At 50.7% G+C, this 15999-nt stretch overlaps 1 protein-coding gene across 1 annotated transcript in view; it reads right to left on the reverse strand.

Annotated features, from left to right (window-relative positions):
- LOC134048153 (hydrocephalus-inducing protein homolog) overlaps nucleotides 1-15999 on the reverse strand; it is a 76213-nt gene that overhangs the window by 10079 nt on the left and 50135 nt on the right. Inside the window, exons 34-55 of the mRNA XM_062499753.1 lie at nucleotides 15799-15951; nucleotides 14513-14752; nucleotides 14068-14260; nucleotides 13424-13591; nucleotides 12953-13195; nucleotides 11725-11870; nucleotides 10552-10650; nucleotides 10065-10248; nucleotides 9465-9603; nucleotides 9121-9202; nucleotides 6712-6957; nucleotides 6056-6214; nucleotides 5436-5623; nucleotides 5079-5261; nucleotides 4720-4839; nucleotides 3322-3481; nucleotides 3044-3216; nucleotides 2690-2888; nucleotides 1933-2032; nucleotides 1247-1346; nucleotides 585-753; nucleotides 56-294 (exon numbers count right to left, since the gene is read on the reverse strand). Coding sequence (XP_062355737.1) covers nucleotides 56-294; nucleotides 585-753; nucleotides 1247-1346; nucleotides 1933-2032; nucleotides 2690-2888; nucleotides 3044-3216; nucleotides 3322-3481; nucleotides 4720-4839; nucleotides 5079-5261; nucleotides 5436-5623; nucleotides 6056-6214; nucleotides 6712-6957; nucleotides 9121-9202; nucleotides 9465-9603; nucleotides 10065-10248; nucleotides 10552-10650; nucleotides 11725-11870; nucleotides 12953-13195; nucleotides 13424-13591; nucleotides 14068-14260; nucleotides 14513-14752; nucleotides 15799-15951 — 3683 coding nt within the window. The remainder of the gene's footprint in view (nucleotides 1-55; nucleotides 295-584; nucleotides 754-1246; nucleotides 1347-1932; nucleotides 2033-2689; nucleotides 2889-3043; nucleotides 3217-3321; nucleotides 3482-4719; nucleotides 4840-5078; nucleotides 5262-5435; nucleotides 5624-6055; nucleotides 6215-6711; nucleotides 6958-9120; nucleotides 9203-9464; nucleotides 9604-10064; nucleotides 10249-10551; nucleotides 10651-11724; nucleotides 11871-12952; nucleotides 13196-13423; nucleotides 13592-14067; nucleotides 14261-14512; nucleotides 14753-15798; nucleotides 15952-15999) is intronic.

Genomic DNA, 15999 nt, shown 5'->3' on the forward strand with positions numbered 1-15999 from the left:
CAGCCATGGGGTGGTGCCTCCTCAGACAGGAAGGGTGGTGCAGGGCTTCTCATACCTTTTGCTTTCCAATGCAGATGCATCCTCGGGTGCTTGGAGGATGTGGAATTTGAAGTTGAGCATGCCTCTGTTCTCCAGCACAACAGTCTGGGTCTTCTTGGTGCCCTTGAGCATGGCCCCAAAGTTGATGGGTGAGGCAGGCTCAATACTGTACTTGCTGTACACAGCTTTTGCCGACACCCTCACTGGGATGGTGGCAACAGTCTGGCTTCCTTCCCCTGAGCTGGCATCTGTCACCTGTGTGCACAGGAAGGGGTGGTAAACAAAGCCAAGAGGCCAGCTTGCTCTACCCCAGTCGCCAGCCTCCACCCCAGGCCTCCATCAATTTACCCTCCCTTAGGAGGTTTAAGCACCTCCTCCAGAGTCAGATTCTCAGCTCCACTTAGGAAGCCTCCCAATGGTTTTGAAAGACTTTGTGTATGTAGGAGAGAGGATTCTCCAGTTAAAGCCTTCCTTCCTTTAGATACCTATCCTGTTGATGCTCCCAAAACACCGTGTGATAACAGAGCCTGGCCCAGGGGGCTCACCTGGCAGTACAGGATGGGTTTGTTCTTGACGACCATTTCCCTTGTGGGGTGGAAGACCATCTCAACATTCACACCAGGCTGGGAGGCAATCAGCATGCCCGACTGAGGCTCAATAGTGAAGTGGGATGCCAAATCTTGCATCCTGGGACCTGCATTCTTCAGCACAAAACTGAAGGGGAGAAAGGGAAGGAATGGAGATCTCTGCAGTTAAAAGTATACATCCCACCAGCACAGCCAGGACTTTGTATAGGATTAGGGAAAAAAAAGAAAAGGGAGAGTCCAACTCTGCTCAGGGAATCCTGGATCTTGTCAGAGAGTGCAGGCAATCACGAGGTTACTGCAAGAACCCTTGACACCAAAATTTTTCATTCACTTCTTTACAGAGTTTCAGAAAGAGAAAGGAGGTGACCATCAAAGAAAGGCAATGAATCTCAGCATTTCAGTGGCTGACATTTCGGGAACTCTCTTTTGGGTTCCTCTTGGGCTGTGGAAAACTGCTGGTTTATGGCTGGGTTCTTTGGTAAAATAGTTGAGATTAGAGAGCCCAGGTTTTGTATTTATCAAGAGGTAGCCAGCATTGAAACACGTTCTAGCCATTGACAGAGGCAGAAGGCAGGCCTGGCAACCCCAGGAAATGTTCACTACCAGGTAGATGGACTCACCGGTACTCAATGTTGTGTATCCCTTTGTTCTTTAGACTCAGGACTTTCTTCACATTTTCCAGGACATGAATGGTTCCAAATTCCAAGCTTCCATCTGGACCTGCAGAAAACCCGCAGAACAAGGTCAAACACGGTATTTGTGAGCTGCTGCAGAATACACCAGGTCACAAGCTACATGGAGGTCTTGGCACAAAACCCTTTTCAGCAAGTTTCTGTTCTTGAAAGTGTTTTCCAGCTACTTGTCTGCCCGTTCTCTTCTTACTCAAAATATCTGCAAGCTTAGTAGCTAAGCCTTAGGAGCTTGGCTTCCATTTCCTCACTTCCAAGCACAAATCCAATTACTTTATATGCTGTGCTGAGCCTGTGGCAGTTGCCAACTGCCTGTTCACATCTCTGTGGTTTCAAAGCCCCCAAATCCAATCTGCACGTGAAGCTGTACACTTCAAAGGTCAGAGGGGAGAGACTTAAGGCTGTCAGTGCCCTGATGAGGTTTTATTACACACAGCTTGCAGGGTATGTGCTTTATGTATCCATCCCATCCCATCCCATCCCATCCCATCCCATCCCATCCCATCCCATCCCATCCCATCCCATCCCATCCCATCCCATCCCAAATGCTTTGGTCTCCCACCTCCCAAGGCAGTGCAGTGCACCTGGACTGCTTTCTTTGGGAGGCATCCACTGACCTTCAGGCATGTCGATACTCAGAGAAACATCACAGACCTCTGCAGAGATCTCAATGTCTTCAGCCTGAACAATCCCCAGGATGTTTCCTGTATCTGAAACCTGAAGCAGCAAGAAACAAACATTGTTCAGATGATTCTTTTAGTAGACAGCCTGTAAGTCCTTGTCTCTGCTGGCAGCTTCCTCTGTGGCCTCCTTGGCTTCACAAATGTTGGTGGACTCCCATGCTTTGTTCACCTGCCCCAGTGGGATTCTGCTGCAGAAAAAAGCCCTATCAGTCTGTGCTCCTACAGCAGGGAATGCTGCTGCCAAAGCATCCTTGAGAGGCACAGGGATGTAAGAACAACCACAAGAACTGTGAGGTGTCTCAGAGCAGATGGCATTGACATGCCTCTCCAATCACCTAGCACCCTCTCTGAAACGCAGCCCCTAAACCACGGGGAACAAAATCCCAGCGGGAGTGTTTGTTGCACTATGCAAGAGGTTCAGACAAAGTCCAAGAGGAATGTAGAGATAACACTGCAGTCTGTACAACCAAACAACAGCCTTCAACCACTCACAGGGACAAAGTGGTTGTGGTACAGGCTCAGGATGCAGTGTCTGGTTATTTGGGGGGATGTGGATGCACTGCACGTCCTGGCAAACGCTGTGTAGAGGCAGAGGTTGGGGTCACAGCACCCTTGAATCTGTCAGGTGCAGCTCTTCCTGAGTCCATCCCTAAGAGCACACAGCTGCAGGGCAGGGCCCAGTCCCTCTCACCTCTAGTCGTAGGGTCTTCTCAATGCTGCCAATCTGCTCGGCCTTGAAATTCAGGGTCACATCAAACTCTGAGCGGGGATCAATGATGCCGTTATCTTGTGACAAGGAGAAGGCCTCAACAAGGTCATCCAGCCCAGTGAGTTGCCAGGCCATGGGCAGTAGGGTGTTGTTTTTCAGGACCAAGGTCCTGCTGTCAGTCCTGCAGAGACAGGAAGGCACTTGGCATCAGCTGCTGGACGGTCACACCAGCCTCACCACTGAATGCAACTTGCAGCAGCTCCATCCATGCCCTGGAAACCAGGTCAAACATTTTCTCTTTGTCACAAGTCCTGGAGTGCTTGTGGGAGGACTGACCTGTGCAGAAGCAGCTTGTCAAAAGACAGCTCCAGGGGGCTGACCTCCAGCATCACGTGCACCCCATGGCAGCACAGGCTGAAAACCACTGGGTCTGGGTTCTTCTCAATGCAGCAGATGAGTTTGTCTTCCAGGAAGCCAGGGGAAGTGGGGTATGCCCAAATGGTCAGCTCCTGGACCCGGCCCCACAGAAAGAAATAGAAAGAGCACTGTGTGTGAGCAGGAGGAGCAGCTCCTGGGCACTTGTACAGTGCCAGCTCTACCTGCCCTCCTCCTACCTGCTTCTCCTTTGGTTTGAGTGTCATGCTGGGAGGGTCCAAAAGGAATGTCACTGCTTTCCCATCATTCTCAAAGGAGAACTGGACCTCTGCATCCACAGGGGAGTTGTTGAGGATGGTTAAATTCTCTGAGTTGCCGGGACAGTTCCGGGCCTTGTACCTGTCCACAAAAGGGGAAAAGGCTGCAGAGGAGACTGTTGCCTTTGCCACACGTCGAGGAGAGCTCCATGTGCACCCAAAGAAGCGGTGCTGGAAGACCCAGTTCTAACAAACAAGTGAGGGAAATGGATCCCAGTCAGGGGCATGGACGTGTGCTCATCCTTGCCTTACTTTGATGCCTTCCCCTGGACTTGGTGCCTCCACCCCAGAAGCCTGATGATGCTCAGGCCACTTCAAGAGTTTTTAATACAATGTAAATTCAAGGGTGCCTAGAAAAGCAACAGTACACCAGGCACATGGGTTCTTTCCCCTTCTTGGGGTGCCTTCCCTGCTGAGTACAAAGAAAGAAAACTCTTTCTTTAAACTCTTCTCTTTTGGAAAAAAGTTTAGCTAATCTCTTTCATAAAAGTCATAAAAATCCTTTGGATTTCATGCGTTAGCTCAACATCTGAGAAGGAAATTTAAAGCATCAATTCCCAAGAGGAATGCAAATAGATAACAAGGACCCTTCTCTCAAAGGCAAAGAGAAATCCCAGATTATCCATCAACCTGGCTAAAGATTGTCTGGTTTTTTAAACTATTTTGATTTCATTTCCTTACATTGGCAAAATAGACCTAGCCCTCCAGATCTCCCATGGAGACAAGAATTTAATGTTAAATAGTATTTAAAAAAAAAAGTGACAGTAAAAGTAGAAATACACAATAGCTTCAATGACAGCGTGTTTAGGCAGACTTTACCTAGCAGTGAGGATGCAATGTCATCACAGGAAAATGTACATGATGCTGTACATTCCCCCTGACACCCATTGGCAGGTGAACCATAAATCTTATTATTAATTACAGATTAATGAAAGGTTCACAAAACCATCTACAGAAGAATTGCTCAATCAGGCTACCTGCAGAGCTCAAAGCACCTCTAAAACCACCATACAGTTCATTCCCTACAGGGTGAAGCTGAGATGTGGAGGGGGACAGAAGTTGCCCCCCAAGTCTCCTTTGGTCTGGAAGCAGCATGCGGCTCTGGCCACCAAGGCGGCCACCAAGACACCCACCGGGTAGGCAGAGCAGCTCCTCCAAGGCCCATTTGCCTCTTATCTGCTCAAGTTCACACATCTGTGGTCCTTCAATCCCATGTGTCTCCCAGGACTCTGCTGGGGACTGCCCTGGATTGTGCCAGCAGGACAGCATGTCTCTCCAAGCATGTCCAGGAAAGAACAAGGCCCAGCAGGGAGCACATACCACTCTCTTGATTTCCCACACAGCAGAGGTCCAAAGTGGAATTGCTTTGTGCTCTCAACATATTCCTTGAAGATGATTTCATCTGCCTCCATGGTCTCCCTCCACTGTGGAAACACCAGCCTGGGCAGAGAAAGTGGGGAAGAAGGAATTACGAGATGCTCCAAGTAGGAAATGTAGTCAGAAAGCCATAACCCTTCCTGGTGGCTGAGGCACCATCTGCCTTCCCAGCTCCCAGCACAGGAAGAGATGCTGGGTGACCTCAAGCAGCACCACCTGCCCAGGCCAGAAGCACCAAGGGGCAGCCCTGGCTGTGAGTTCAGGGGGCAGCAGTGTGGGAGGCTGCCAAGGGCCAGCCTTACCACGGGTTCTGGCTGATGCTGGGGTACACGCCCGTGCCACTGCAGGGCAGCTCGTACTGGCGCTTTGTCTCCACGAGCTCAAACCTCAGTGTGTGCTCAAACTTCCCTGGCCTTTTGGTGGAGAAGTGGACCTTCAGTTCCACCTCACCGTGGTCAGGCACTATCCATCGGTACCGTTTCAGCCTGGCAATTAAAGAGGAGGCTTCAGACATTGCTAAGGAGCAAATGAAACAAGGAGGGTGCACTGGCCATCCCGTGGAGGCACTGGCACAGGGTCACTGTGGAGCTGGGGATGACGGACCTTGTTTGGCAAGAGGACCAAGAAGCAGAGGCATCACCTCTTCCCATGTGGCTCACCTGTGGAATTCTGTGGGGGTTGAGGCTCTTTTCAGCACACTGTTGGATCTGGTTGCAGAGGAATCCTGGGGACTTTCTGTTCTGTGTGTGGAGATATGGTTCTCCTTTGGAGAGTTGTCTCTGCTGGCTGCTTTATGTGTCTTTGGTTGGCCCTCGGCAGAACTGCCCTTGGCATCTGGGGCCTTGGCCTAAGGGGAGAGAGAAAAGGGAGGGACAGGTGAGCCCTAAGACATCCCCATCCTGGAAAGCAAAGCAGGTATTTCTCAACCAATGGAAGAGAGAATAAATAAACAAGTCCACCTGCCCAGGGTCTTGGTCTTCCTTACTGGTGTTTGTTTTACCTAGGACACCCCTTCTCACTTCAGGACCCTGTTCTCAAAGGAAGTTGACAGTTTTAGGTGATTTTTTTTCCCTCTTGTCTTACAGAACTGCTCTGTCTCCCGCAGAGCTGTCGCTTTTGTCCCATCCCTGACAGAAAGGAGACCTGCAGACATGGGGCCCCATCACATCTTCACTACCTCTCCACAGTGATCCTTCTCCATCCAACCTGTCCCCCATGCCCCCATCTAGCCTGGTCCCTGCCCTGGCACCTTCAGTGCCAGCACCACTGGAGCACCCACCTGATTGTCTTCCATAGCAGCACCTTCCGGTGCAACAATGGTGAAGGGCTTCACACACTCTGCAGAACCCAACCACTCCTCTGGGTAGTTGACTATGGAGAAGACAGCAGCAGGGGGCAGGGGAGGCCCTTCGGGATGCAGTCCCAGATGTCTCAGCATCTAAAACAGAACAGAAAATCCTGCTTATACTTCTCTTACCTTCATCCTCACAGCTCCTTCTTTAAAGGCACTGATCTTTTAGCAATGGGGTTTTTGATTTATCTGAAGTATACAAGTGCTTTGTTATGCCCAGTGGGGTGAGCAGGCTCCAGAGCAGAGGCAAGAGCTACAAGCAGGACTGGGACAGAAACCTCTCCCAAGTGACTCAGCTGAAGAAAACAATGACCATGAGCTGCCCTGTCCTGGGACCATTTCTAATGATTTCCAGGCTGGGAAACTCTGAACAGATGGGATACTTGTACACAGAGCACTCCCACTTTCTGCCCACTGAGGGATGGATGGTGATAACCTCCCCATCCACACAGATGCTACGGAGTCATTGTGGAACATCATCAGGGGCCTGGACAAGGCTCTGTGCCATTATCACCTGGGGGGACACAATACTCCAGGACCCAAGACCACAGCAAGCTCAAAATCTGAGCCTTCCAAGGTTTTACCTTATCTTTTGTTGGCAGCCTCCCATCCCTCAGGATCTCCCTAATCATGGCCTTTGGATCTGTGACCTGGATGTCCAAGCACCGCACCCTGACATGCTCATCTCTGACTGCCCCTTCTGCAACTTCGCTTCGTGTCTCCAGATGAGATGACTGAAGACTCCTTTGGCCTCCACCTTTTTGTTCAGGCTTCTTCTCCACCTTCTCCTGAGGCTTTATGGTCTTGTGAAGCTTGTTTTCAGCTGAAGGCTGGGATGTGTTTTCATTTTGGATCACAGGTAACTGTACAGAACCCTGAACCTTGTCACAGGAGGAGAAAACCTGTGCGTTGTCCTGCTGCGATGACTCATAGATCTGAAACCTCTTCTCCATCTCAGCTGAGTACTCTAGGATTTTGGTTTCCCCCTCCTCTGGGGCTTTGGGTTCCCCCTTTCCAAGGGCTTTGGGTTCCCCCTTCTCTGTGATTATGCTTTTCCACATCTTTGGGGCTTTGTATTTCCACTGTTCTGGGATTATGGTTCCCTCCCTCTCTAGGATTTTGATTTTCTTCCTGTCTGGTAATTTGGTTTCCTTTTTCTCTGGGGATTTGCTTTCCTTCCTCTCTGGGGTTTTGCTTTCTTTCATCTCTCGGTGTTTGCTTTCCTTCCTCTCCGGTGATTTGCTTTCCTTCCTCTCCGGTGATTTGCTTTCCTTCTTCAATCGTATTTTGGTTTCCTTCTTCTCTGGGGGTTTGCTTTCCTCCCTCACGGGGGGATTGCTTTCCTTCCATTCTTGGGGTTTGCTTTCCTTCCTCTCTGGGGGTTTACTTTCCTTCTTCACTGGTATTTTGGTTTCCTTCCTCTCTGGTGATTTTCTTTCCTTCCTCTCTCGGGGTTTGCTTTCCTTGCTCTCTGGGGGTTTACCTTCCTTCCTCTCTGGGGGTTTACCTTCCTTCCTCTCTGGGGGTTTACCTTCCTTCCTCTCTGGTATTTTGGTCTCCTTCTTCTCTCGGGGTTTGCTTTCCTTCCTCTCTGGGGGTTTGCTTTCCTTCCTCTCTGGGGGTTTGCTTTCCTTGCTCTCTGGGGGCTTGCTTTCCTTGATCTCTGGGGATCTGCTTTCCTTCCTCTCTGGGGGTTTACCTTCCTTCCTCTCTGGGGGTTTACTTTCCTTCTTCTCTGGTATTTTGGTCTCCTTCTTCTCTCGGGGTTTGCTTTCCTTACTCTCTGGGGGATTGCTTTCCTTACTCTCTGGGGGATTGCTATCCTTCCTCTCTGGGGGATTGCTATCCTTCCTCTCTGGGGGATTGCTATCCTTCTCTAGCAGTTTGCTTTCCTTCCTATCTGGGGGTTTGCTTTTCTTCTTCTCTGGGGATTTCCTTAATTTCTTCCCTGTTTTTGCAGGCTGCTTCCCCAAGGAGAAATCCTTCTTTTCCTTCTTCCACTTCTCTTCCTCCTTCCGCTTCTCTTCCTCCTCTAAGGCTTTTGCTTCCTCCTCAAGCATTTGAGCCAGCCGCTTCAGCTCCCTTCAGCAAACAAAATAGAAAACATCTCTGAGAGTCACCACCACAAACCTGCGCTCATCTCTGAGAGTCACCACCACAAACCTAGGCTCACTAGTCCTGGCTGGCCCTGCACTTTACTGCTTGACCCTGAGGCCAGGCAGAAGCACAATCTTCCTCCACCCACACAGATTGGGAACATCCCAAGTGAGGGGAATGGTGGAAGAGGCCCTCCAGCACCAGCCAAACCTAAGCCTTGCCATCGTAAGGTCTCGACTGTGCAACCTCCCTCTTAAGGCACACCCAGACACCCCCAGCCCACTGCCAAAGGCTGATCCACCAGCTCTCTGCACTGATGACTGAAAGCGCCCTTCGTCCCTTGATTTCCCAGTTTAAACCACTTCACAAATTGCTAACATCTGCTTGTCCCTCCTACAATTCTAACTCAATTCATTCACCCCACTTCTCTCTGGGCATAGCCTGCTCCTTAATGACAATAATCCTATCAGTCAGAAAGCAAAGGCTGCAGGAATTCCTCTCCTGCAAGACATGCTCTTGTCAGACAGATTTCCTGCTAGAACCCAGCAAACTTGTGCTATCTGCCATGGAAACTATTTGAAGCGGCCTCGTCCGTCTCTTCCCCATGAAACCAACTTCAGCCTGAGCTGAAAGAAGACCTGATACACAGGCTTGCTTTAAGCAGCCTCCCCTCCCAGCTCCACACTTTTCCTGTGTGACGTGACCTGACCTGGGCTACCTTGCTGGAGCAGAGCTTCTCCTGGGTTTGCCTACTGCTGCAGCTGCAGGGGAGTCTAAAGGACATGAGCTTTTATGGATGGTGTCCCACCATAAGGAGAACCCTGGCAGATCAGCATTGCAAGGACCTCATCTGTGGCAAGACCAGCACCAAGGGTTTGTCTGGGCCCCACACCTACCCATACCACAATCCCACTGTTTTGGTGAAGAAGAGAGATGATGAAGAAGGTGTAAATCAACATCATAGACTTAAAGACACTTCTACAGGTAGTGCCAAGGCAAACCCAGAGCCCAGCTCCCTGCAGGCAGCATCTAAACTGGGAGAGCTCACCACTAAAATATAAAAGATGTTCTATCTCAGCAGAAGAAGATCCTTCCTCTCTTGGGAGCCAGGGAGCTAAGAGTGGCCATCCTGTGTTGCTGCTGGCTTTGCTATCAAACACCTCTGAGCTCAGAGTCTTTGGAGCAGGGAAACCCTGCAGGGACACTACCCTGAGCAGTAACCCATGGAAGGCTTACTCACCTCTCTCTCTGTATACACTTCCTTTCTGGTATTATTTTGTCCACTAGAGCTTTCTTCTCAGGAAGGGCATCATCCTCATCCTCATCCATTTGCAAGACATATTCTGTGCTCCTCTGAATAGGTTTTTTCCTCTGCCATTCTTTAGCACAAACCAGAGGAGAAACCATGAGTGACCAGAAGCAGAGCTGAGTGCTCTGGGTCAGCCGCAAGGATTCACAGCTTTTCCCAACCCAGCCTATCATACCAGGAGATGCTGGGGAGCTCATAACCCTGCTCCAAAATTCAAACAATCACCCAAACTATGGCCGGGCAGTGAGTTCCTGTGCTTTGCCTGGCTTAAGCGCACCAAGGCTGAGGACAGTCTTTTGTCACTGAGCTACAGCAGCTTGCACTTGTGCCCAAGCTTTAATGTTAGAGATTAGGGTGAGTCTTAAAACCTCAGATCTCCTGCAACTCTGAGATGAGTGCTGGTTACACTGAGGTAGAAGGCAGAAAGATGAATAAAAACATTTCTTACAAGCTCTGGCTGCAAACCCAGATGCACAGAGATAAGGTTGAGGGCTTGAGAGAGAAGATTTGAGAGGGACAGATATATCTCACCTTCCTTCTCTCTTTCAGCTTCCTCCTTGGCTTTCCAAGAAGCATAATCCTGATGCAGGTTCACCATGTAGATATGATGATGATTGTTGACAGCTTTGAATACACAGAGCAGAGAAGATTCCAGGCTGCTTGTGAAGAGGCTCTCCAAGCCATCAAAGACCACTCCCTTGGAGCAGTCTTCATGCTGCAAATAAGGGGAAGAACAAGTCAGCCATTGCACACAGGGGGCTCACAGCTGGACAGTTAAGAGATGTCACAGGGTACCAGCTATCCTTGTTCCAAGGGCATTAGCTAAGAACAGCTTGGATCTGTCCTTAGGCTCTGCCAACTAGGGGCATCTGCAGCTTCCCCCAAGGTTCCCTGCACACAGTCCAGGATCCTCCAGCAGCACGTATGGACCTCCTCCTCCTCCTCCTCCTCTCCAAGTCATACCCCTCTGCCTGTCTCTCCAGAGCAGGATCGTCTCCTTTTCCCCCACCCCACACACCTTCAGCCTCTCACAGAGGATGTCCACCAGCAGGTCCTCGGGCAGCACACAGCTCAAGCAGATCAGCTCTTCCCCATGACTGCTGATGATGTTCAGCTGCTGTGGTGCAGGAGCAGTGGAAACTGTGAACTGTAATGTGGAGCATTGTTAGGAAAATAAACCACGGTGGAAAGCCCTGAACAATTCCCACTGCTGGGCTTGGAGCTGGGGGTTCACACTAGTGGAGAGTAGAACAACCCTGCAGTGCAGGCTGGAGCTCCAGGTGAAGGGCCCATCTCTTGGCCAGCAGGGACCTGAGTCTGCAAGCCCCCAGTGCAGCCTCCCAGCACTTTGCTTACTGCCTGCAGCCATACTTGCCAGTAAACCATTGAGAACCAGTGGAGTTTGTTGCGGTGCGTATTTGTTTCATTCAGTTCATTGTTAAAGTTGTCATAATGGCTTGTTCTTACTTTTCCGTGTCGTTTTCTGTGTTTTCCCCAAGTTGGTTTATCCCTAAGTTCTACCCGCCCCTGAAACTACCTTGTTTGACATTCCCCACCCCTTGTTCCCAAACCTTCCCTGTCATTCTGAGAATACCCTGGGCCAATCCCTTGTTGCTCTGCCCCCCTGGAAATCCCCTAATACTCGATGCCCCATTGGCCCCATTGGCCCCATTGGCCCATGTCACCCTTTCTCCCTCCCCCCCGGCTTCCCTCATTGGTTTGTACTTTGTTAGACCCTGCCATTCACTCGTCCCCTAAGAATTCCTTATTGGTTGATCGTTTGTACCCACCCCCCCAGTGGGTACAAATCCCGGGCACAGCAGTGCTTGGGGCTCTATTGCTCCTGCTCCCTTCAGGCCTAATAAGCCTTTTGTTGGAACCTCAGCAGCTGAGAGCCTTCCCTTTTCTCCTTTGCCTGACCTCTGATGCTATTATACCGTTTGAGCAAGTGGCACATAAGGTTCTGCCTGCAGTAAACCCACACTGAGGCAGTTCCCCGCACCTTTTGTGGTGCCAGTGTTTCTCTTGAGCTAGCCCGGACTCCAGTAGCCGTGTCAGAGTTGTCTGCCAGAGCACATTCTCAGCCCAAGTCATGCCCAGCCTGCCAGCTGGGCTTGGCACTATGGACCCACATAAGAGCCCCCGCCCATCTCAAAGACAATGCAAAGGTCCCAGGGCAGGTCATGTTTACCTTGGTGTCCTTTTTGTTGGGTTTGCTGGCTGGCTCCTTCTTTTGTGCTGCAAGGTTCTTGCCTTTGGGATTCTTCTTCTTCATGTTGTTTTTTTCTCCAGAGGCTTGTTTGTTCTTGCTCTGAGCAGTAAGCAGAGGCTTTTTACCTGCACAAGGGACAGATGGTTGAGGAGGACTTTGAAAAACAATTAGGTACCTTTCCCCACAATGGGCATAACCTTGGGCCCTTGAAGGAATGTGGCACTTTTTCCCCAGTCTGTTGGGCACTGGCAGCACTGTTTCCCAGAAGCAGCTCCTTCCCTCCTTCTCCTAACAGCATGATAAAATATGCCATCCCATATTTGATTTTAAAGCCAGCACTATGTCCCTCCTAACAACTGTGCGTGCAAGTGACACTGCTTGCATAGCAGTTGCCCTGCAGATGAAAGCCAAAGACTGGTCCTCCATGACTGTTTTTCCATACACGGCACCCATCCTGCATTCTCATGTGGAGACCTGCAGCCCTACCCTACTTGTATCATCTGTCTCCACTGAAATTAAATCCTCCTTGTGGGAAAAACCCAGCTGGAACCCAGACTTTTCTTCCTTCCACCAGCTTCCAACCCAGCCAGGTTCAAAACTGAGCAATGCAAAACTTCCCCCTGCACCAAGCCACGTCTGCCTCACCCTGCAGAGCTCAGGGTACACACTTCCCAGTAAATTTCATTAAAGTCTTCAGTCTCACATGGAGAAGAGCCCAGCATGCATGAGCTGTGTGCCCTGACAGTGGGTATAGGTAAATCTCTGGAAAAAAGAGCTCATCTGTAGCATGTCTCATTGGAAATTCCTCTGGGAGGTTGTCCTTCCCTTCCTCTCCTTTGCAAGGTTAAACCCATAGTCAGTCCTCTTGTGCTTAATGAGCCACCTCAGAAGGCTTTTTCCTTGTTAAAGTGGGCAGCAGTTCTGCCTGCTGCCCATGAGGAGCAAGCTTGATTCAGCTTTGAGGGAATATAAAATATTTGGGAAAGAAACAGACGTGCTTCACCACCCGCAGAAAAATGAACATGTGCCAAGAACGGCAGCAAAGCAGGCTATGAAAGAACCCCTGACTGAGCCCTTGTAATTGGTTTCTTTCTTTTTTTTTTTTTTTTTTTTTTAAAGACAAGCTACAGATGCATTTCACTCACATTCCCAGACAGTCATGGAGGGTTTTTCAAGCACTGGCTCTGGGTCCAGCATTTCTCCTTACCAGCATCATCTTGGTCTTCGCCTTTCAGCTCCATGGCAGCCTTGGTGCAAAGCTCCCGGGCGCGGCGCCCTGCTTGGCTCTGATCATTGGCGATGGCCTCTTTCACCATGGTGTCAATGGACAAGTGAGCAGTGTCATAATAGTGACACAGGGCCGCCACTATCTCTGTCTTTCCTGAGAGAGAGGAGGACTGCTTGGTGACACTTGCATACGAGGCATTACAGGGACAGGCCTTGGAAGAACCTCAAACAAGATGTCGAAGTAAAAAGGACAGTGGGAAAGCAAGTGTCCCTCTGGGGAGGCCATGAGGGAGGCAGCTGGAGTGTGGGTACAAGCTCTGAATTCTAGAGCCAAGAGGATCATCTCCACCTCCTGTTCAGCTGAGGACTTTGCCTTAAGCACCATGGTCCACCAGGATGTGTTCCTCCTGCCTGCCCCTCTCCCTGCAGCCCAGGGCTGCAGCTCACATACCTGCCCGGGGTGGCCCATGGACAATAACAACAATCCCTCTGTCCTGCTGTGCTTCACAACTCTCTGAAGATGGGTCGATGCCCAGGTGGCGCATGACAGCCTGAGAGATAGGGCTCCCAGTCACTTCCACCATGGGCTCAGGAGAGGGTGTGACAGCCCCATGATATGCTGCAGTGCAAAACCAGGGGGAAAAGTCAGCCTCCCGCCCTCCTTTGATCCTCATCATCCTCCCCATCTCCTCAGATCCCACGAAAGGAGACTTGGTGAAAGCAACATGAGCTTGTTTTTTTGTTGCTCGGAAGGTGCAAATATAAAAGAGCCAGGGATATTAGACCTGGTCCTACTGGCTGAAGAACTCATCCAATCCTAGTCTTTGTGGCTAAGGGACACAAGGGAATATCCTGATTTTATCCCCAGTCTATAGCAGCAGAGAGGAGCTTCCTTTGGTGACATTCAGGGTAGAGAGAGGATGCCCCAGCCCTTCACCCAAGAGTTCCTCCACCAAGCTGGGGAACAGGCAGCTGCTAAAAGCATGGGCTTTCCCTGGAGAACAAGGTGACAGACAGTTCAGGGTGTATGGGCTGGACTCCCTGCTGTGGCCACAATCAAGACAGACATGGCCAAACCCTCACTGTTTTCCTGACCTGGTGCTGCCTTGTCTATGGCCTCAGCCATGTCCTTGGCCTCTGCCATGGCCTTGAGCTCTGCCTGTTGAGCCTTCGGCCTCTTCTGTGCTTCACAGTCCTCCAGCACCTCTGGGGGCAGCATCCCACCCACGGTGCGTGGAGGCATTAGAAAGTTCTTTTGGTACTCAGACCCCGCTGCCATCCACAGGATCTGTGCAGGTAGGGAAGAGAAACCATACACAACGTTCCTTTTCTCGCCTCTCTTCACACACACTCAACAAACCCATTTTCTGTCTCCTCCCATCCTCCCAACAACACAAACTAGTTAAGTCCTCCCACAGCACATCAGCAGACTTGGCTTTACTCTGGGGATTGCCTCCATCTCCCTGGCACAAGCCTGGGAATGCTGGAGTGCTGTGAAGCTTGGGCAGCATATACATGGGGACCAGACCTGCCTTCTCACCTTCTCCTCCTCAAGGTACTGCTCATCAAAATCCAGTGAGTAAAACTCAACAGGGAAGTTGCATGGGTTCTTCACCACCACTGTGGCATCCACCCCATCACTGTCCACCAGCACCCATCCCATCTTGAGTGCTGGGGGGCTAAACTCCAACCGTGGCTCTAGACCTTGTCCTGAGAGGTGCAGCTTTAAGTGATTGCTGCTTCCACAAATGTTAAGCTTCAGCTCATTCTTGTAAGACCTCTGAAAAGAGAAAAGTGCAGAAAACTCATCCACAGAGTCCCGGGTGACAGGACCCCAAATACAACGCTTGCCCCAAGGTCAGGGTGTTACCAGTCCCTCCAAGGTGAATGGAAACCAGGTATTTACTTATGCTAGATACTACAGCCTCTGTGTCCTGGGTCTGAGTAACTGGGATGAATCCTGGTGTGCATTCTAACTGCGTGTTTGGGTATCAGATGGAAGTACAATGGACTGTCAGGCGTTTCCACCTAGTCATGCAGGAGTGCAGTGCTCATGAGAAGGGCCCTCGGGGTTACAGTGTCCAGACACAGTCCTGGCACTGCCAAGTCAGGCAAACACCAGCTCCAGGAGAGAAGCAAATGAGCTCTCACTGGCTAGAAATAAGGGTCATCTTCTCTGCTTAGTGTCTGGCTCTGGTCATAGCCAGACACAAGATGGTTACATCTCTCGAGCAAATAAAGACCCCTGCGACTGTTAGTGGGCACAGAAGCACTTGTGTCCATACTGGTACACACTGTCAGTTTCCAAGAGCCAGCAGCCACAGGCAAACTGCTCTTGGGAATACTCCATCCTTTAAGTTGAATCCCCAGCTGCATAGGAATGAGCAGGCAGGCCAGAGCCCTGGCTACTGCTGGCAGCACACCAGTACAGGTGATTGTCCTGCCATGCCCAGGAAGGTGTCTGGTGACTGTTTTGTCTGTCAGTTCTGCAGCAGGACGAGCCTAGACTGGCCATTCCAGGACTGTCCTCTGCAAGCGTGCAGCTGCAAATACAGCCAGGCAAGAGGGAGGCACAAGGGGAGTTGGGCACATCCCCCTCCTTGTGCCAGGAGGCAGCCACAGAGCCCTGATGCTCTCTCTCTGTGCAAGCTCCCTGTGGGCATTTCGAAGCACATCTCGCAGGAGTACTCTTGGGGTGAACTGAGCCATGCTGAGAACGGGGCTTGCAGAAAGCTCCCTGTGAAGGCAGAGCTCATACCTCTGCACCAGGCCCTCATTTCCAGATAGCCCTGACAGGCCTCCTGGGCTGACACCTGCCAATCTCACCTCCTGCTTGGGTGTAAACTGGATTTGTAAGTTCTGCCACCTTCCTGGATTGAGGGTTCCTTTGGAGGGCGTCACTTCAAAGGGACAGGGCTCATCCTCCAGCACCTGCTGCTTCTGACGCATGGCTGGTATAATGCGTTTGCGTTGATTGTCCTGGGCACAGAAACCAATCGTGTGAGGTCTCCTCAGTGTGTGAGGACA

Source organism: Cinclus cinclus, chromosome 11 (genome assembly GCF_963662255.1).
Source record: "Cinclus cinclus chromosome 11, bCinCin1.1, whole genome shotgun sequence".
In the NCBI taxonomy this organism is placed as follows: Eukaryota; Metazoa; Chordata; class Aves; order Passeriformes; family Cinclidae; genus Cinclus; species Cinclus cinclus.